This window comes from Quercus suber, unplaced genomic scaffold, assembly GCF_002906115.3.
Source record: "Quercus suber isolate HL8 unplaced genomic scaffold, Cork oak 2.0 scaffold_2, whole genome shotgun sequence".
In the NCBI taxonomy this organism is placed as follows: domain Eukaryota; kingdom Viridiplantae; phylum Streptophyta; class Magnoliopsida; order Fagales; family Fagaceae; genus Quercus; species Quercus suber.
The window spans coordinates 3092253-3113860 of NW_027069469.1; the positions used below are offsets into that span (position 1 = coordinate 3092253).

At 34.7% G+C, this 21608-nt stretch overlaps 2 protein-coding genes across 5 annotated transcripts; both read left to right on the top strand.

The window, feature by feature from the left end:
- Window positions 1-2206: 2206 nt before the first annotated feature.
- On the top strand, window positions 2207-8766 carry LOC112040969 (chloroplast sensor kinase, chloroplastic). Of its 3 annotated transcripts, none has more exons than XM_065761882.1 (8): window positions 2207-2761; window positions 2848-3018; window positions 3409-3744; window positions 6671-6736; window positions 6825-6893; window positions 7175-7267; window positions 7875-8095; window positions 8431-8766. In XM_065761882.1, the coding sequence occupies exons 1-8, from the start codon at window positions 2261-2263 to the stop codon at window positions 8732-8734; spliced, it is 1761 nt and encodes a 586-aa protein (XP_065617954.1). In that variant the 5' UTR covers window positions 2207-2260; the 3' UTR covers window positions 8735-8766. The 3 variants fall into 3 exon arrangements, with proteins under 3 accessions (XP_065617954.1, XP_065618026.1, XP_065617986.1); XM_065761954.1 differs by having other exon boundaries at window positions 8427-8575; XM_065761914.1 differs by lacking the exons at window positions 6671-6736; window positions 6825-6893.
- A 4809-nt stretch (window positions 8767-13575) lies between these two features.
- On the top strand, window positions 13576-19923 carry LOC112034995 (probable WRKY transcription factor 3). 2 transcript variants are annotated; one of them, XM_024067819.2, is made up of 4 exons: window positions 13576-14173; window positions 15928-16607; window positions 16703-16861; window positions 19172-19923. In XM_024067819.2, exons 1-4 carry the CDS (start codon window positions 13790-13792, stop codon window positions 19440-19442), a joined length of 1494 nt encoding a protein of 497 aa, XP_023923587.2. In that variant the 5' UTR covers window positions 13576-13789; the 3' UTR covers window positions 19443-19923. The 2 variants fall into 2 exon arrangements, with proteins under 2 accessions (XP_023923587.2, XP_023923586.2); XM_024067818.2 differs by having other exon boundaries at window positions 13577-14173; window positions 15889-16607.
- The last annotated feature ends 1685 nt before the right edge of the window (window positions 19924-21608 follow it).

Here is a 21608-nt window from a genome sequence, read left to right on the forward strand (position 1 = left end):
CCTCCACCGGTCTCCTTTGATCCTATTTTGTTTTCCAGGACACCCTTTGAGATCAAGACCCGGAGATCTTCAGCCCACTGATTTCCTTGGGAACATCATATGCATTAGTCAAATTACACAAATTTGAATAGTGAACGACATTAAATATTGTCCTTTTTGAAGAGAGATATTTTATGACAAAATTAAGTTAGACAAAAGGGACAATCACATTTAGTTTTGAGCTTGAAAAAATTGTTCTAAAATTTTATTTTTCCTGACTTTATGGCTTATTTTATATTTGTTTTGACTCAATTTTATATTCAGATAGATGTTATTTTTTCTTATTTTGCTCAAGGTTGAAACTTGAAATCTCCAAATCGATGCCATACAAATAGCAGAGTCGGGAGGTAATTTTTAATTGGCTTATATGGAGCACAATTCAAGTTTGGGGAGTTCTTCACAATGTTGCATTGATATTGCCAAAGCCTTGAATGCCCCAATCCATATAAAACCTAATGATATGGAGGTTGTTCATGTTTATAAGCTTCAAATTTAGTGGCACAAGACTTTCCACTTATATGTGGTTATTTTAAACTGTTGTCATCGTTATAATATGTAAGATATTTACATACAAGAATTGTTTGATAATTAATATTTAGTACGAGTCACTTCTCTCACTCTTCAGTCAAATTGTATTCTCTTGATATTTTTCCCTTCAGCTTTTATTTTTTAATTTTATTGTCATCGTGCAGAATACGAGTACCATATACTCTTTTCTAATATATTAGCTTATTAGAATTTGTATATTAGAGGAAGCTTTCAACAAATATTCTTAATTCTTCTACCATTTTGCTCTATTGATGCACCACAATTTAATTTTGTTAAACTATCTCATGCATCGCACAGGTTAGCAATTAGTTCTTATTAAAAGAGGAAATAATACAACATCCTCGCACTCCCAAAATGCTAAATAACTAATTAAGTATGACACAACAAAATTCCTAATTTGGACAATACATTTCATTTTCTTTAAAACTAAAATGCATTTTACTTTTCTAAATGTCGCATACATAACAGTTTTTTTTTTTTTTTTTTAATTATTATTATCAGTTACATAACATATTTTACTCTTTACAAAAAAAATCCAAATTTATTCTTTTTTATTTTTTCTACTCTATGTGAAATGGAAAATTATGCTTAATGCAACACTATTTTCACATGACATTACCATTGACATTATTTTCTTTTATAGAAAATCTTATAAAATTTTGAAATTCATTGCGTATATAAACTTAAGGTTGCTTTTTGGCAAATTACCTTCCATGACTTTCATCCCCCTCCTAAAAAAAAAAAAAAAAAAAAAGGTGATATTTGAATGTCCTTGGAATTTTCATAGTGAGATTGTGTTTGAAATTGTAACTTTTAAATTAGCATGTTGGATTATGATACTTTTTCGATTACTAATATTGTTTGGTTCCTTAGCATAATAGTTAGAACTTAGAAGCTATATGGGTATGGTCATAAGAATATGTTTGTTCTGTTCTCTGCCCTGTACAACACTTCAATATATAACATTGGTTATTCATTTTTGGATTGAATATTCACTTTACGATGCTGATTATAATGAGAAGAATTTTGTGTAACAAGTCTCCTTCTTTGAACTCTACCATTGGGCCCAAATATTAGGAAACAATTTTCTTATAGGACCTTTAATCATTCCTTAACAATTATAACTGCTCTTGCTTGTACTAAAATTTTTGACTTTTTAAATCAAATTGTTTTCTTCTAAAAGCATGTTTTATTACCCAATTCATGAAATATCATTATCTTTGTTTTCATACTAAAATTTTTGTGTTCTGGTAAATTTATATCTTTGTGGTGGAGAGTTTAATGAAAAGTTTTTAAAATCTCATATTCAATAGTTTTTATGTGCATTGCACATATTAGCGACTAATTATTAATATAAAAAAGAAACTGCACGTTATGATATCCTTGTATTTGGACAAGTGAACATTATAAATTAATTTCAAAATTTTTTTTTTTTGATGAAATTAATTTCGATTTCAAACTAAGGTGTTGATTGCATTAAATATTTCCCTTCAAACGGCGTCGTTGGAAGTTTGAAAAAAAAAAAAATACCGTCCATTTGTTTTGTTCTTATAGTGTGGGGCCCCACCTTACATAATCCCCATAGCTTTCAACGGCCAAATGAAACTATGAAATCACTTTCCTTTCCTTCCATTCCTCTTGGGTCTGATAAGTAATAATAACTCCTCTTCCCATGATAACTGTCTCTCTCTCTCTCTCTCTGCAAACTCAAACAATGCTACTCTCTGCAATAACTCCTCCTTCTCAACCACCTCTTCTCTTCTTCTTCCCTAACCACACTACTCCTCTCTACTCTCTCAAACCAAACACTCACTCTCTCTCTCACTCTCACAGACGCTCCTTCCTTCTCTTCTCTCACGCTTCCTCTTCCTCTTCCTCTTCCGTCGCAAACCCTAACAGCCCCTACACTCTCCGCCACGTGTCCCACCACCACCACGACCACGATCAAGACGACAAAGGAGCTGAAGATGAATCCATGGCTTCCTCCGCCTCCGCCGTCGCCTCCGCCATTCGCAGAGCTTCCACGTCCCCCGTAGACTTCGTCCAGAGAATCGAAAAGGACAACGCGAGTAGAACCCGCCGCCTCGTCCTCCCTAGCCCCGATTTTCAACGCCTCTGTATCGAGCAACTTCATCTCTTCCGCCGAATCGTCCATCCTCACGCTCTTCTCTCGGTGATCCCTACTTTCATCATGAGCTTTTTCTGAATTCCTCTTTATTTCTGGTTAAAGAGACTGATTAATTATCGGTTTGTGTTTAGGTTTATGTTAGACCAGCTGGTAGCTACGTAATGGACCGTCTAGAACTACGTCGTATTACTCTATATCCTGGAGTAGATGATGACGATGTCACCGACATTGTGATACTAGTCGGTAATTTTAGCGTTCCCACGGGTTTGCGTGTTGCTGAATCTGCTCTCTCCAATCAACAAGTATGTTCATTTTCTCCAAAATTGCTAATTTTAGCAACTGAAGTGGCAATGAATGCCATTGGTGAATTTCTAATCATTATAAATGAATGTTAGATTTATTATTTTGTGATTGGTGACACATCAGTTTGTAAGACGAACGTCGTAAAATTTGTAGTTTTACTTGCATCACTCTTGTTTTCATTCAAATTTCACAATTGTTGAAGTGGTGGACTCAACTAACACTCACCTACCACTTCTGCAATTGTGACATTTGTTATGAAGATAGTTGTGTTTGTACTTTGCAGCATTGTTTTTTTTTCATTTCATTTTTGGTCTATCACATTGACTGTTTGTGCGGTTAATTGGTTAGGTTATTGATTGAATTTTGGGGTTTAAATTAAAACTTTGTAGGTAGAAGTTGTGGATGAGAAGGGGGCTGTGGTTTTTCCAATGGTGAAACACCCATTTGTGGTGGGGTTCTTGGTTGCCGAGCTTCCAATGATGGTGGAGCCCGAATCATGTGGGAATAGGGAGAGTGTGACTGAGAGTGAAGGGAATGGTTTGGTTCACTATCCTTCTCCTGAGGAAGCATATGCATTGTCTCCAGGATTTGGATCGGGTGTGAAATCGTGGAAAATTGAGTGTGTCAAGGATGAGCCGATGAGAATGTGCAGGTTTAGTGCTGATCAGAAAGCGAATGCTATCAACATTGCACAGTCTCTAGCCATGGCGTATGTTATGGATCAGGTAGATGACATGTACATAATTTCAATGGTGTTATTTTTTTTAACAGAGACTTGTGGCAGTGTGGCTTCACTGATTAGATCCTTATTCAATGTTGTTCACACTTGTGATTGAAGTTGCCTTTCCTTTTGGGTACTGATGGGTGCTTGTCACTTGCAACTGGTTAATTGAATATGTGTTAATAATTCTAACTATGCTACTTAAACTTAATGCATTTACAAAAGCTTCAGAATTAATAGTATTGACTGTATAAGCAAGGATTTCAAGTCCTTAAAAAGCTTTAATGGTTACCTGGGAAAATTTGTCATCTATCAGTATCTATTTTATTTTACTTGGGGAAGCTGTTTTCTTGCTCAAACGTCTAATACAAAAATATTGGGAAGAAACTGATAAAAATCTCCATAAGGTTCAAGTGGAGGCATCGCAAGCAAGTTTTCTATCATTATAGGTTTGCATCAAGGTTTGACATTAAATATATGTCTCTTTGTATTGATTAGGGATGAGCTCACTTGATAGATTCATAAATAAACTCCCATGATGTATGCTTTTTGTAGATGATATAGTTTTAGTGGATGAAACACCATGTAGTTATTGTCAAGTTACAAAGATAAAGGGGTTGTGATGTTAGGTCCCCCCAAAAAAAAAAATTCAGAACAGCGTGAAAGGAAGCCAAAACAAGTCCGCCAGTCTAAGTGCCTATTGGGAAATATAGAGCTCCAATCAGTACTTTGTCTCTGACATGTAAAAATACCAAAATCATGTCAAGCCAAGACCAATACCCTCTTGCAAATGGGAAACACCAAACAATCATTCATGAGCTTACATTGGAGTTATAACTCATGTTTTAATTGATTTATACAATATACATGTCCAAATGGTTAGTTAGAAGTTAGAGTTGGTTGCACAAGTGCACATGTAACATATTGAACTCATGGGGATATTCATTCAAGTACATGCCTAGTTAGTTTGGTCCAATAGGGATGAAGCATGTGTAGCCAATGGGAATGAGACATGAAGTGTATAAATAGGGAAATGTAATAATCACTAGGGATATAAGGAAAAATAATCAAGGTTTTTGCATTGTATCTTGCTTTCTCTTTCTTAATACTCTCTAGTCTTTCTCATTTCTCGTGGAGGTAGTGACTCCCTTGAAGTACTCTCTCTCTCTCTCTCTCTCTCATGGAGGTGGACTCCCTTGAAGTAGTCACTTAATTAATTTCATCTCATATTCTTCCACACAAATCCTAGTTAATTTGAAACCCTAGAGCTTTCCAAACACCAATCCTTACACTTCCATCATTAAGAACCAGTTGAAACACCATATAACCAAAATGCTAGAAATCCCTAAACACAAAATCCTAACATTTCTAACCCAAGAACCCATTTAAATAGTAAGGTTATCCTAACCCTAAATTGGGTTCCTTACAATTGGTATGGTGATCCCCATGAAGTAGTCCCTCTCTCTCTCTCTCTCTCTCTCTCTCTCTTATGGAGGTTGTGACTCCCAATTGAAACCTTAAAGCTTTCTAAATACCAATCCTTACACTTCCATCATTAAGAACCACTTTAAATTTTATATAATTGAAACTGTAGAAATCCCTAAAAATCAAACACTAACATTTTCTAACTGGAAAAAAGTTTAGCTCCAAACCGGTTTGGAGCTATCTTCTTCCAACCCATTATATGGTAATTGAAGAGACCATCCATGGGTAGTTTTAGTCACATGATTTTTTAAATGAATCTTGTGACTTGTTTGAATAATACACACAGATAGTCTTATAAACCACCACGTAGTGGATTGGAGGAGATAGCTTTAAATCAGTTTGGAGCTAAACTTTGTCCTTTTTAACCCAAGAACCCACTTAAATAGCAAGGGGCCCATTTGGTAAGAGACTTCTAGTAACGGTGTTGTTGTTTTGTAGAAATATATGTGGGTAAAAAAGTGTGTGGAAATACGTATAATGTTGTTTAAACACTAAAAACTGTTGTTTAAACCATAATACCAAACACCCCAAGGTTATCCTAACCCTAAGCCGGATTTCTTACATCTAAGACTTACTGGTCATAAGATACCCAAGAGTGACTTGGATTGATATTTCATATAGAGAGATTGAAGAGTGTGTGAATTATAGGATAAAAACATGTGGATGAAGTAGGAAATTGCATCAAGAGTATTGTGTGAACATAGAATACCTATTAAGTTAAAGGAAACTTTTAGAAGACTAATACAAGACTAGTTATGCTTTATGCAATTGAATGTCGGACTATTAAAAAGCAACATGTTCATTAAATGAGTGTGGCCGAAATGAGAATGTTAAGATGGATAAGTGGAAATACAAGGAAATATATAATTCAAAATGAGAAATTCGCTTAAACATAGGTGTGGCCCACGGAAAATATGAGGGAGATTCATTTGAGATGGTTTGGTTATATGCAGAGGAGAGCGATTAAGCACTAGTGAGGAAGGGTTTCAGGTCAAGGGAACAAGCAAAGTAGGAAGACCTAAAATATCATTAGTAGTAGTAAAAAAGGACAATTCAATTAAAGAGGTTATAGAGAATATGATTTTGGATAATGATATAATGAAAAAAATAGACTACATCTGCCCAACGCCTTATTAGTCTGTCGAGAATCCATCTCTCAAAGTTTTGTGGTTGTTATTTGTCTTGTATGTTTCTAATCGTTTGCTATCAGTTGGGATAAAGGTCGAGTTCACTTGGGTTTGAGTTTTAATCACCTTGGCTATAGTTCTTTATTGCACTCCCACAGTTTTTATTGTTTGTATCACCTTGCATGTCACTCTCTATACGTTGCATTTTTTTTCCCTGAGGAAGACTGGATAGTGTTTGGCGTATTTGACGCTTTACCTTATATGTGTTTTGATGGCCTTCTTTAAATTCTGTTGCTAACCTGCTGACTTCTTCCCCAGAAAGCAATGTTACTCCAGCAATCATCATGGCAAAATGATGTCAGGCTGAGCAATCTTGTTGAGCAAGTAAGATGTCTTGCTGACAGTTGTTCTGATTGGCTACAGTTGTTAATTAAACTTATTGGTGATTGTCCTTTCGTAAAATCTCTATCAGATTCGTGGTCCTCTTTCTAGCATTCGGACTTTAAGTAAAATGCTGTCTATTCAGTTGAAGAGAAGCGAGGTTTGTCTGCTTCTGTGATTTTGAAACCTGGAATTTACTAATCTTATTATTATTATTATTATTTATTAACTTATATATGTAACAACCCAAGGAAAAGCACTAGCTATATCTGCGCTATATCTCAAAAGGACTTGTCACAATTGAGGCTTCTTGCAGTTGTTAATAAAGCCCAGTACAATCCAGTAAATACCCGATGTGGGACTCATCACACACCCACACACATCACACAATCAATCAAATTGGGGCATCACAATATATGTCTAAAAGACACGATCTGGCAGATTTCTTATGACATTGTCAAGGACATACTGGTGCAAGGTGATCGTATGAGAGATACCCTTCAACAACTCCAAGATGCAGTTTACTTGACAAAGGTTCACTCTCTCTCTCTCTCTCTCTCTCTCTCTCTCTCATGCATAGATACACATATCTATATTCATGTTGGCTTGGCTTCTTTTATGGTATTACTTAAGGTGTCATTGTTTTGTTTAGATGTAGTTGTATGTGAAAATAAATTTTAGCCTTTTCTTTTTCATTTGTTTATATTTTATATTTCCATTTTGCTCAACTATCAATTTCCTGGCTAGCACATTATATTAGAATCTGGTCACTCATTTTCAAGTAACATTCTCAGTCATTCACCCTCTGTGTGTTATGAATCTCGAGCCTTTAGAAGTATGCTGGATTTTTGAAATTATTGGGATAAGATGCCTGGTTTACCTATTTCTTTCCACATCTTGGTTTTCTAGATTATTGATTCCCTTTTATTTTAGTTATGATCAAGTTGAACCTATCTTATATCCTTCTTGTCTACCAGGTGCTCCCTTGGCACCAACTTTTAAAGAGAAAAAAGTTGGAATTTTTTAGATTTCTCTTGTTTTAATTTCACTCCAAAATGTCATCTTGTTAGTATAATTTATTACGTAAAATAAAGCAACTATGTTTCTGACATTGTTATTTTGTGAATTTTTTATTTCCTAGGCTAATATAGTGCACTATAATGAAGAAACATTGAAGAATATGCATAATTCGACTGATGCCCATGAGTCAGAGAGGTCTCAGTTATCAAATAACTTCGCAAGGGATGGTTCCAGAAATGAGATGCAAAAGTCTAGTGAGCAACTCTGTCTAAATGCTGGAGCCAGGGATTTAGAGATGCCCCTCCCACCTCTGGCTCTTGCTCCTCTACAACATGGAATTAGGTAAGTTGGGATCAATGTTGTGGATGAATAGGGATCCAACACCCTCTCTCATCAACTGCATAAAATAAATTGTGACTCAAAGTAGCGTGTGTGTGTTTTTAAGACATAGTTAGAATAATGATTTAATGATTTAATTCACAATTTCCTAATAGTTTAAGCTTTTGGGACAAATTGTAATTCATTAGGTATCTTACTTTTTCTTCTTTTGGCACATCTAGGGATTACCTTAATAAAAGCCACACACCTGGTTGTTTTTATACTTTAAATCTGATTTCATTCATTAGTCTTAAATTTGAAATATTCCTTTTGCTTATGTTCTTTTTTATGTCAGGAAGACCATGCAATGTTTCTGATGTGTTGACAGATCTGGTTGAGGCTGTGAGACCTCTTGCCCATAAGCAGCAACGCATGATAAAACTAAGTGAAGTCTCAGATCCCTTGCAAGTTGCTGTGGAAGAACCTGCTTTGCGGCAGGCTCTTAGTAATTTGATTGAGGGTGCAATGTTGCGTACAAATGTTGGGGGAAAGGTTGAAATAGTGTCAACTGGAGCTCCAGCAGGTGGTACTCTTGTAGTTATTGATGATGATGGGCCTGATATGCACTATATGGTAAAAATATTGAATTCTCCACCCTACTGACTTGTTTCAAGCAATGAAAATAGACATTGTGAAGCCTGTTCTTTGTGTTATACATAATAACATACATTCGTATGCCTAGAAAAATCTATACATATTTTTTTTTTTTTTTTTTTTTTTTTTTTTTTTTTTTTTTTTTTTAACTTTAAAGCAATCCTTGAGTACTAATTGGCTTAATAGACTTGTCAGGACCTTAAGTACCTCAACTTTCTGGGCTTGATTTGGTTATAGGTTAATGGCTGGGGACAGCTCAAATATAATGCTACTCAACTTGATAGGCTTATTAGTATACTATATGTGCCTCATGTACAGTGCTGTTAAAAGCGCGCTTAAGCTCAAAGCTCAAAGCTCAAAGCCCCAAGCTCTCAACGCTTCGCTAGGCCCAAAAGAAAGCTCATTTAATGAAGCACGCTTTAGGCACACTTTTTTATTTTATATTTTATAAGTAATAAAATTGTATAAAATCATAAAAAACTAGTCATGGCTGCATTGGGGTAAATAGTCAGTTACAAAAGTTACATAAATCTAGTAAATCAACAATAGAAAATAAAGAAAGGTTCCTCATGGCTGACAACTAATCCAATAAGGTTCTAAAAAAGAATAACTTGAGATTAGGCATAGAATTCTTGGTGTCTTCAAAACTCCTGCTATTTCTTTCCCTCCAAATGCACCACATCAATCAATAGGGGTTGATCATCCAAATATTACTATTCTGGTGACGACCAAACCATCCTTGCCAACAAGCTAAAAGCTAAACAACGGATTTTGTCATCACCCAATGAACTCCAAACAAACCCAATATAATGGACCATCAAAATTAATTGCTTGATCTTGAAAGAAATGACATGGACCAATGATTACTACACAACCACTATCCTTAGGGTGTTGTATTACACACAATTTTTTTATTTACATGTCATGAACAATGTTAATTTACAATTCTTGTGCTTTTTGGTCTTTGACTTTTAAATGTATGTTGATTGAACCATATACATTTGATCATAACCGTCATGGTTATGTACTTTTATAAAGCATAAAAGAATTATATAAAATATAATTTTTAAACATTCTATGACTAGATATTATGATATTGACCATTGATAACTATTTTCAATTTACTATATTAAAAAAAAAAAAAAAATTAAGAATTGAAATAACTTTGGTAGCATTTGAACTCACAAACATTATATAATCGCACTTACATAATCGGTAAAATATACAAATTTTAAGTTATTATTATTATTTTTTATTATATGTTATGAATATTCCTATTAGAAGTTATGAGATATTATATTTGAAAACTGTGCGCTTTACTTCAATCAGACCTGCGCTTGCAATTTGCACCTAGGCTCCAAGAGGCCTATGTGCTTAAGTGTGCTTGACGCTTTTATCAACATTTCTCATGTATTTAGGCTTTGTTTGGCTAGAGGTTTATTCAAGAGATTTTTGGGATATATTACTAAAACAATCCTTTATTGTATCTTGCTAATTTTTTAAACCTAGCATGAGTTCCTAATGCTTTACTTTGCTTAGCTTCATCATAGACCTTTTCTTCTGGCTTCTTCAATGCCAAAAGGAAATAAAAGAAGGCTTAAAGAAGAGAAATATAAAAATTCAAATGATGTTTAGACTTTAGAACATGGTCGCTGATAGACTTGTTATAAAGCCTTAATAGCAAGTGAACTACAATCTATTGCTATGCTATTCAAATTTTCTAAATGGCACCTGCTGAAAGTTCTCAATATTACTAAAATGCAAAAATCAAGGCAGTAAGAAAGGCGTTTCTGTTACAGGTGCTTCCTGAAAAACTATTTTCAACTGCTCATTAATGGTGAAGATCAAGCCAGTTACAATGATAGTTTACTGTGTACATCTCATTAAATCGTTTAGCAATTGTAGTGATGATGATTTACAAATTAAAAGTTAAAGAAAGATATCAAAGGAAAAAGGTCCTCTCCATTTGCTTTGAAATGGAAAGGATCCGTTTTAAGGTGAAGATTTAATATATTACAAATCTAAAGGTTAATAATGTGTCACATCATTTAAAATGGTTATAATTTCCTTAGTGAAATGGGATTTTAAATTATATGGTACCATATACACTTTTAAATTCACAGGCAATTAAATTTTCACCATGAAATGGCCTGTCCATTACAAAGAAAATGGACTTGATCCTGACCCAATATCTCTTTTGATACATTTTTATGTGGAAGAGAGGGAATTCGAACTGTGAATGTCTCCATTAGAAACATCAAGCTATGCCATTGAGTTAAAGATTTTTGGCAAGATCCTAACACAATATCAAAAGACTGGTCACAGTATCATATAATTAAAATCCAATTAACCTTCTGAACTTACTAAGTGAGAAATAACAAAAGTAGGTCAGAAAAGAGCTTATAATTAGTTGTTATAGAAAAACAGCTGGGGTGAGGGGTTGTGCATAGCTGAAGAGCAAAAAATATTAGTTTAGCTCTCACAAGTTGGAGCATATAACTCTATTTATTCTGATAGAATAGACTGCACCCAGTGGAAAAAGGGAATGATATATGACTCATGTTCATTTTGCTTTTGCCTTTCCATACTTGGGAGCTGATTCTTAGAAACAATGCAATTGCCTTCAATATCTCATTATTTCCGAATGCTTCTATCAAGTGAAAAGACAACTTTAATTAGTTGAGATTAAGTCTTATTCTGGGTTTGCTCTATGTTGTTCATGCATAGAGTAGTCTTTCGTTTATATAACATTCTTAATTATCCGAAAAAAAAAAAAAAGAAAAAAAAAAAAGAAAAAGGTTTAAGCTTTTGGGGCAAATGGTACCATTTAATATGGTATCATAGTAGGAGGTCCTAAGTTCAATCCCTTATCTCCACTCTACGTCCCATTTAAATTGCTAAAAATCGCATATGTTAGGTTCCGCTTATTAAGGGGGAGTTTGGCCTTCCATGTAAAGGGGAGTGTTAGAATTATTGTTAAGTAATTAAATTTACCATTTTTTAATAGTTTAAGCTTTTGAAACTATTGGTAATTTAACAAACGGAGATAGATATTGTCATTGGAATGAGTTTATTTATTTATTTATTTTTATTGACTCTTGGCATTGATAGAGCATCTTTTTTTTGCATGTTTGGGATGATTCCAGACATTCTGACTTGATTCTGTTAGTTATTACTCTTATAAGTTATAACTCTCTCTCTCTCTCTCTCTCTCTCTCTCTCTCTTTTTAGGTGGGTGGGATGGGGGAGGGGTTCTAGTTGTGGCACTTTGTCTTATGTTGGACCACTAGCCTTATAGCCCACACTATGCACAAGCACCTTTTTTTTTTAATTTTTTTTTATTCACGGGAGTTTGATTAAATTCAAGTGACTTTCATTTTAATTAATACTTATGGACAACTTAAATGGAAAAATGTGGTTATATATGTTAAGAAAGTATAACTAAAAGCATAATTAATTCCAATGATAAAGTTTGCAAATATTTTCATTGAATTGTAAATTTCATAAAATTTTGGTCCAATATAAATAGCATCTATAGAAGAAAAAGTATAAATTGCAGGTAACTATTGAGCTTTTAGAGTGAACCATAATCCTAAAACTTCTTTTTAATTAATGGGAGAAACTATGATAGGGCGGTGCCCCATCAAAGTTGACAGGGCCACTCCCTTTTTTGTATATAAATTTTTTTTTTTTTTTGATAGGTCTGTATATAATTATGATTTTGTAATTTAGAAAATCCAATAGGCTAAGCATCTATCATATGTTAGATAACTAAGTGAATTTATTAAAATTCAGTGCTTATTTTTAGTAGTATATATATATATATATTTTTTTTTTTGCTCATATATGCTACATATTAACTATACAAATATAAGTAAAGACACAGCCACACAGGACACTTTATTTGATTGATTCAAACAAAATATGAAAATCGTCTACCCTCTTACTTTATAGATTTGTTTGAATCATTTTGATTTATAATTAATATGATTATTATACATAGAAATGTGAGTATCCCCAGGATCCAAAAAAAACTTCACCCTATCATAGTTTCTCCTTAATCAATTTATACACTTGCAATTAGATAGAAAATGTCTGCATGTTATTTTCTTTTATTTGTAGGGTTTGAATTGTATGTTGTTGAATTATACTAGTGTCGATCAGTTTTTTCTGTGCATATTTTAAATCAGTATTATGATTCTTAAAGTACTTATTATCTAATGAAAGTTTCTTTCTATTGGTGCATTTGTTGATGTTCCTTTTTCATAACAAAAGATGCTGACTCTACCTGATGTATGCAATAGGTTTTCCATTATCATTGCAGAATATAATTTCTTTTTATTTTTTTGATAGGTATCATTGCAGAATAGAATTTCACCCAGAACATAGTTTAATTTATCCTGTGTTCATTTTTTCTACGGTTAGAATTTTCTGGTTTCTATGTGAATTCATAGTAGAAGTTAAACGTGATGGAGCCAATGAGCTCCAACTCAAATTACACTTCCTCCTTCCATAATAATGGAATGGAGGGTGAGGTCGTGTCTTCAATACTCACTAAGTGGAAGTGTAACTTGTACTAAAAAAAAAAAAAAAAAAAAAAAAAAAAAAAAAAAAAGTGTCCAAAACAAACAAGGTTAAAATCTAAGTAATACATTTTTTTTTCTTTTTATATAAAAAAAAAAGTCATTATCGGTTTCGGCTCCGTGGACTTTCCACTGAGAGATAAATTTGAAGAGAGCACGAAACACCAACAACAACATCAACTACCATCATTTCTTCTCACTAACGCGCAAACTAATAAATAAAAAAAACACACATTTTTTTTTTAAATTATTAAATTATTAAGAAAGTAGTTGCAAGCAATTACACAGAGAGAGAGAGAGAGAGAGTTGCAGAGTCTTTAGAGAGAGAGAGAGAGAAATATTGCATAGACACAGAGACATTTATACACAGAAAGATAGAAACTTTGAGAGAGAGAGAGAGAGAGAGAGAGGGAGAGAGCTTTTAGAAGAAAGTAGTTTGCATAGAGACATACAAAAAGAGAGAGAGAGAGAGAGAGAGAGAATGGCAAAGAGTGAAGATTCAGGGAGAGTTACAGCACCAAGGCCAACAATAACACTCCCACCTGGACCATCCATGGAGACCCTTTTCACAGGTGGGCCTGGAGCAAGCCCTGGACCCATGACTCTTGTCTCTTCCTTCTTCTCTGACAACTACCCTGACTCTGATTGCCGTTCCTTCTCTCAGCTACTCGCTGGAGCCATGGCCTCTCCTCTAGCCACTCCCACCTTCTTCACCCACAAAGACAATTCTTTGAAGGATAACACTTCTGGGTTTAAGCAAAGTAGGCCAAACAATTTGGTTGTTGCTTCCTCACCATTGTTCACTATTCCACCTGGCTTGAGCCCCTCTGGCTTTCTCAACTCCCCTGGATTCTTTTCTCCTCAGGTAATTTGAATCCGATTATGGTGTTTTTGTAACGGGCTTGTTTTGTTTTTGATTAATTCTGTGTTAATTTCATCGTTTCTGAGAGTAGGAAAGCAGAGTTATGAACTTTGCATAATGCTTGTTTTAGAGTGATTGCGTTGAGGATGAGAACAAGATAAGGATAAGATATGAATCTGACGGTTCTTGAGAAATGACATATCAAGTAAGGACGTATGATAAATTAGAATGATAGAAAAGAATACACGTGGCTGAACCTTGACTAGTCTATTGAGGATTCATAGCTGACCCCAAATTTTTGGGAGTAAGGGTTGGTTCTTGTTGGCTTTGAGAGTAGGGAAATGTAGTTATGGAGTTTGCATAATGCCTGTTTTAGAGTGTTGAGGTTGAGAGATAAGGAATAAGGTATGGGTGGCAGTTGAAGTTGTGGCATTGTGTTAAGGTAGTTTATTAAGAATTTTATACTTAAGATTGTGAGTAACATGTTTTTGTTGATTCTGTATTAATTTGATGGTTTCTGATTCTAGGAAAAGTGAAATTATGGAGTTTGCATAATGCTTGTTTTGAAGAAAGAGCCACTTTTATTCAGATTTTAAGATTGTGAATAATATGCATATATGGTGAGGGGTTTGAACTATAACTGGAATAGATTCATTTTTGAAACTAGAGGGTGTTTAAGTTTGATGCTTTGGTTGTAAAGGGATAAGGTTTTCAAATCTTGCTTTCGAACAATGTAAATCACATCGAAGCAATTCAAATTCCATGGGACAAGCAAGAGGCACTTAGATTATCTCATTTGTGGATATTGTGTAAGATTCATGCTATTGTGCCTGTAAGCAAAGAAGTATACCTGTTTCCCATGTGCTGGATCAATTTCTTTCGGTTCCTTTCTCTAATTAATGTTTGATTCAGCTTGTGGTGGCTACAACTATTTATTGAGGAGGCATTTCCTTGTTGTGTCAAGCATGGGGAGAACTTTTTTTTACTTGAAATTTTGAGGGGTTGGACTTGGTGAAAATGTATTTTTGGAAAAATTATGGAATTTTGAATAATAATAATAGTGAATTTTATGAAAAAGTGAAATGATAAATTATAGCTTAGGAACTATTAATGATATGAATTTATCGTGATTTTATTGAGGTTTAATTGTAGCTCTCCACCCTAAACTTTGTTATTTGCAATTTTCACCCTAAACTATAAGATTTTGCAATCTATTCTTTGATTGAAGATTAATGTGCAATGTCTGTTCATTATCCAAAATTGGTGTTAAATTAACAAACTATTGGATTGATTAGGGTGGATATTGTAAATTACTGGGAACTAATATTATTTTTGACATATTGGTGCATTCCACCATTCAACAGGTCCACTAATTTATTAATTTTGACACTAATTTTGAATTGTGTGGTGGACTTTGCAAGTTTATTTTGGTGAGAAACGACTTTGCAAGTTAATCTTGAATCTGTTGTGGAATGCAAGAGTTTGAATTTCAATATAGACATCACAAACAAGCCAATAGTTAAGGATGGATAGCTGATAGTGTAATTATACTAAGCTATTCATGCATTGTTGGATTTTTGAAAAATGAAAGTTTGGTTTGGTCTGTATTTCCTTATAAGACAAGTTGGATATTATGTTGAGGAGTGAGAACTTCATGGATTATTATGCTACCATCTAATTTTCTTGTGGCTTATTTTTGTTCTGCAAAATCCATGCAGAGCCCCTTTGGAATGTCTCACCAGCAGGCCTTGGCACAGGTTACAGCTCAAGCTGCACTAGTCCAATCTCACATGAACATGCAAGCTGAATATCAACCTTCTACACTAGCAGCTTCTACAGAGTCATTGACGCATAATCCATCCTTTACTTTAAGTGAAGCTTCACAACAGCAGATGGCACCCTCAACATCAGACCCCAGAAATTCCATGATGGAACAATCAGAGGCCTCACATTCTGATAGGAAATACCAGCCTACCAATGCTGTTGATAAGCCTACCAATGATGGCTACAACTGGCGTAAATATGGGCAAAAGCAGGTTAAGGGCAGTGAATTTCCACGAAGCTACTACAAATGTACACATCTGAATTGTCCTGTCAAAAAAAAGGTTGAGCGTTCTCATGAAGGACAAATAACTGAAATTATCTACAAAGGACAACATAATCATGAACTACCTCCACCCAATAAGCGTGCAAAAGAAGGTAGTGATCTTAGTGGAAATACAAATTCTCTAGCTAAGCCAGATCTGGGTTCGCAAAATCAGGCTGGAAATTGGAACAAGTCGAGTCAAGCGGTACCAGCTTATTCAGTTCCTGAGAGGGATCAAGAATCTACTCAAACAGCACCCACTCAGTTAACTGGATCAAGTGACAGTGAGGAGGAAGGTGATTCAGAAACAAGAGAAGAGGGGGGTGGTGATGAGCCAAATCCAAAGAGAAGGCATGTTCCCAACCTATTATTGTACATATTCATTCTTTTACATTTTTTTGCTTTTTTGTAATTTTTGGAAAATTTTTTTTTACCTTGGAGTGCAGGATGACAGATGCTGGGACATCTGAGTTACCTTTGTCGCACAAGACTGTAACAGAACCAAAAATCATTGTGCAAACAAGAAGTGAAGTTGATCTTTTAGATGATGGATACAGGTGGCGGAAGTATGGACAAAAGGTGGTCAAAGGCAATCCTCATCCAAGGTGGTAACCTCATCCGTTTCTATTTGTTTGTGTTTTGTTCTAATGATTGCCTGGTGCAAGAGGATTCTAAGAATATTTCAGTATCTTTCTACCTGACATTTAAAAATCAAATATATTGAGTGAAAGAGTTGCATCGACTTTGGCCCCAGTTAAACGGCTTCTTGTACCTCTAAGATGAAGCTTTAATGTTTATAATTTGAAGTGTCATGAGCTTTTAATTTCAATTGTCTGATCTGATTTGGATTCAACTTTTAAAAATGATATTTCCAAAAAATTTGAAATTTCATATATATTAAAGGGGCCATAAACTGAAGCTTACAATCCAAAAATATGAGTAAACATGCTAGTAAGGCTGCCTCTTAAAGTTAAGAGTTTACGTATGGTTTACAATTTCTGTATTCATTTGAAAAGATCACCATGCTAGAACTAGGCTACAAGAATGTTGATTTAGGCCACCCTTATCTTCCTTTGATTTATAAGTGTCTAACTCAAGTAGCTCACTGTGGACTTAAAGTTTTATTGGAAGATTGAAAATGAAAGACAGTTAAAAAAATGTCTCTTTTCTTAACACCCCCCCCCCCCCTTCACACACAAAAAAAAAGAAAAAAAGAAAAAAAGAAAAAAAAAGAGAGTCTCCTCAAGTCTCTTGTTCTTCTGCTTCACTTGACCATCATTAGTTTGTGCAAACAGTTATTTTGTAGGTCCTACAAGCTTTTTTCTATACTTTTATTTCTTTGAATGTTTTCTTTCTTCCCTCTGCACTTGATGACTAGCACATTTACCACATGTTTTATATATGAGACCAAGAATCTGATCATCTGTTTATTATATCTTAATATTCAAAAATAAGAAATCTTATCCCTTCCAAAATTTTGGTCATGAGACAGAAGCATCTTTGAGTGATATGAGACATAATCCTTTACATTTCTAGAATAAAATTTTAAATTTCTCTGTTTCATATTCTAAACACTAAATGCAAAACTTGATAATGTTTATATCATTCAATATAGAATCTAATTACTTTTTCCTTGTTGCGTCAATTGGTCTCTCGAGTTATCAGGCCCTCACATATGAGATATTGTGTCTAAGTATTTGTGTTAGAAATTGCCTCGTATTCCTATTTTGAATTGGTTTGGGTTTTCTTTGAGTTGAAGGAAAGTCTACTCTTTGTTCAAGAAGCAATAGTATTCATTGTCCACTAGGGAAGGTATTGCTAGTCCATCAAGGAGTAAATGTTGAAGTCTGATAAATAGATAGTGTTACAAAGGGTTTGATGGCTTTAGCTTGAAGGGCTCCTGTATAGGGCAAGGAAAAGACTCATAGAAGAACATAGCATGGGTTTTTCAAGAGTTGGTAGTTCCTTTGAGGTTAAAAGATACCTGCATTTGAGAGTTAAGAGCTTGATATTGTTTAAACGAACACTATTGGGACTTTGGGATTGTGAGTGTCTTGTTTGTGAGTTTGGTATTGAGAGTTTATTTTTGGTGTTTTTGGATTTGGGTCAGTCATGTTTGTGAGAGGTTTTGAGAGTGTTTGAGTTTTTGAAGTTTGTGAGTATTGTTTGTGAGCGTCTGTGAGTTTTATTTGTGAGAGTTAGTCATGTATTTGTAGTCCATATTTCTGAAAATAGATTTTGATTATCATCGACCTTGGATGTAGGCATGTAGTTGACTAGTTGGCCAAACTATGTGAAATATTGATGTTGGGTATACATGTGTAAGTGAAGTCCCACATTGAATAAGAATAACAAGATGGAGTGATTAATATAATATAGCAATGTCCAAACTCATAGGCCTAAGCCTTTTGGGTCAAGTAGTGTCCCTATATCTTATATTAACTACTCAATTGGACGCTTCCCAAGGTGTTCTCTCCAACAATTGATGTCTTGTGTGATTTTTTTTATTTTTATTATTTCTTGTTCATGTGGATTTGCTTCTTTTAAGCTCATATTCCAATAGTTTGTGTGCTGTATAATTGGTTTATCCCCAGTTTCTTGATGAGATTATTATGATAAGCTGAGATTAAACTCTCATTTCGTGATCAGTGATGACAAATGTCCTTATTTTGTCTCCCATGTCAGTTAACCAAAAGAACTTCTCCGAGTGTGTTTGCCTTTGGAGCTAACAATTTGATCTTGGCATGCTTTCCAAAGCTAGTTTTTTCCAATGCTATGCTTAGCTTATTTTTATAATTTTATCTTGGTATCCTCTCCCAAGTTTTTTTTTTCTTCTTCAATTTTTTGGCACTCAAACCATTAATGATGTTTATTCTCTGTTCGAATCATTTTTATATCTCACTATCTGTTAACAGGAGCTATTACAAATGCACTAGTGTGGGATGCAATGTCCGTAAGCATGTTGAGAGAGCTTCAACAGATCCTAAAGCTGTCATAACAACATATGAGGGAAAGCACAATCATGATGTCCCAGCAGCTAGAAACAGCAGCCACAACACAGTGAATAGAATTGCACCACAGAAGGTGGTGACTGAGAAACATCCATTGCTTAAGGAGATGAATTTTGGAAGTAATGACCAGAGACCAGTACTTCTACAACTTAAAGAAGAGCAAATTACAGTATAAAGTTCCCTGCTGAAATCTCTTATGATGCCATCATCAGTTCTGTGGTTGATTCAAGTGGACTAACAAGGCGCAAAATGAAGCAATGCAGAATATAGAAATTACATGAAAGGTTTATTAGCATTCTCTGGAGATGGTTACTGCATGTGTAATTGGTTGATGATACTTCCTGCATACAGCTCCTTCTGCACTTTGATATTGAGATTTGGTACCACACATATATATGATACTGTTTACACTTAAATAGTTGATGACTATAACTTACATATTGATTTAGCTTAAGTTCCTTGGCTGTTCTTTTTCCTGTTTAATTCTCCTTATAGGGGCTGTTTTGTAATTGGCAATGTGTGCTTGAGGCAAAGAACCATAGTGATAAATGCATTGCAGCCACTCTGCCAAAATTGAGATTGTGATGCATGTTGGCTGCAAAACCTTGTATAAAGTTTTTTTTTTTTTTTAATTAATTTTTTTATTATTGGCTTCACAGCAGTTTGTTTTGCAATTTAGTATTGCATAATTAGTGTTGTCACAGATATATATATATATATATATTGCATTTTTTGCATTTTTGTGGGGGTTAGTATTGCATAATTAGTGTTGTCATATATATATATATATATATTGCATTATTTGCATTTTTGTGGGGGTCAGTAAAGGATCAATCAAGCTTTGAGCTGATGACCGAGCAATATAGTCATCTTGGTCACTGTTATCCACTTTTCCTCAATTTGTTGCTCATTGTGTAGGCCCAAGGTCGACTTGTGGGCATAGTACAAAGGGAGCCTTGCCAATTACGAGGGTCCTCGCCCACTTGAGAGGTATTGCTGAGCAGCTACTGGGAAGCCTTCTAGCAGAGATAGGCCTATTAGAACTTAACCTAAAACCTATGTTACGAAATAGAACAACATGAGCCTCACATAGGCGAGACTATGGGGATTCATATTGCTGCTTCAACCACTCTCCACAATATTGTATTTGATGCATCCTAATTACCATCAAGTTTCTTTTAATGGTAACCCGGTTTCCCATGATTTTGGGGGATGGGAATTGATCCCACTTCCCCTCTTTCGCGAGAATATCTCATAGAGTAATGTTGCAGCTACAAATTATTTTACAACATTTTTACAAAATGTTGACATGGTTAACATTTTATTGGTTTTTATCTAGGCCCACCATTAATATCATATTTTCATTTACTAATAATCACTCNTTCATGGGTTACAATTGAAAGATAAGGGGAATCTCATCCGCTTGATTATGACAACCTCATTCATGATCAAGGGTGTGATAGCAAGTGCGCATTTAGGATTTGTTACAATAACAGATAGTGAGTGATAAAGGGATTGTGCCGGCAAAATCATATAATTAGGATCAGAAGCCGAAATGGAAGGCAAAGCCATGTAACAGCCGCTTTTCCCTTAACTAACAGAGGTAAGTGTATAGGTTATCGAATGGAATTATGGATAGCTATGCTTTCATGGTTGGGTTGAGAGTAATTGTTCCTTTTCATGCACCAAAACAGAAACTCTAAAACGTGTAGCTATTTCTCTGGAAGCTGTTAGAACTTAGAAGAGTGAGGGAAACTTTTTCTTGGTTGAACTGGGAAACATTTGGCACTCATAAGTCTGCAATGCACAGAAAACGGACCAACACTAGAATGACTTGCATCATTAGCTTATGGCTATCCTTGCGAGGGATTCACCAAGTGGGAGGATCTTTGTTTATCAATAAGCTAAAGAGCATTACTTTTAGAGAACTCAAATTAGTAAAATTATAAAGCTCCACAATCTGTCACCCGTTCCAAGATTCTAGCACAAACCATATCAGATAGATACTAGTCTAACTTTTCTTTCCCCTAAAAAATAAAGAGTAGCGTACTGCCAATCTACAAATATAGCTGTATTTTTTATGTACGTGAAAACCTATTTTTTGTCCTTTCAACTTTCAAAGGTGTGCCCACCTTCCACCCCTTCCACCCATAGACCATCACCGGAGAAAATATCATTTCTACTCGAATCAGTATAAGATGTAAACCCCACGGCTAACACAAAACCTCACAACGCATCTTGCTCAGGCTAAACATGACTGTCCACATTTAGGTCCTATTATCTCAATGATACTACGCCTGTGTGATGTCCCGTTGACCATTCAGAAGATTTTATAAAAAAT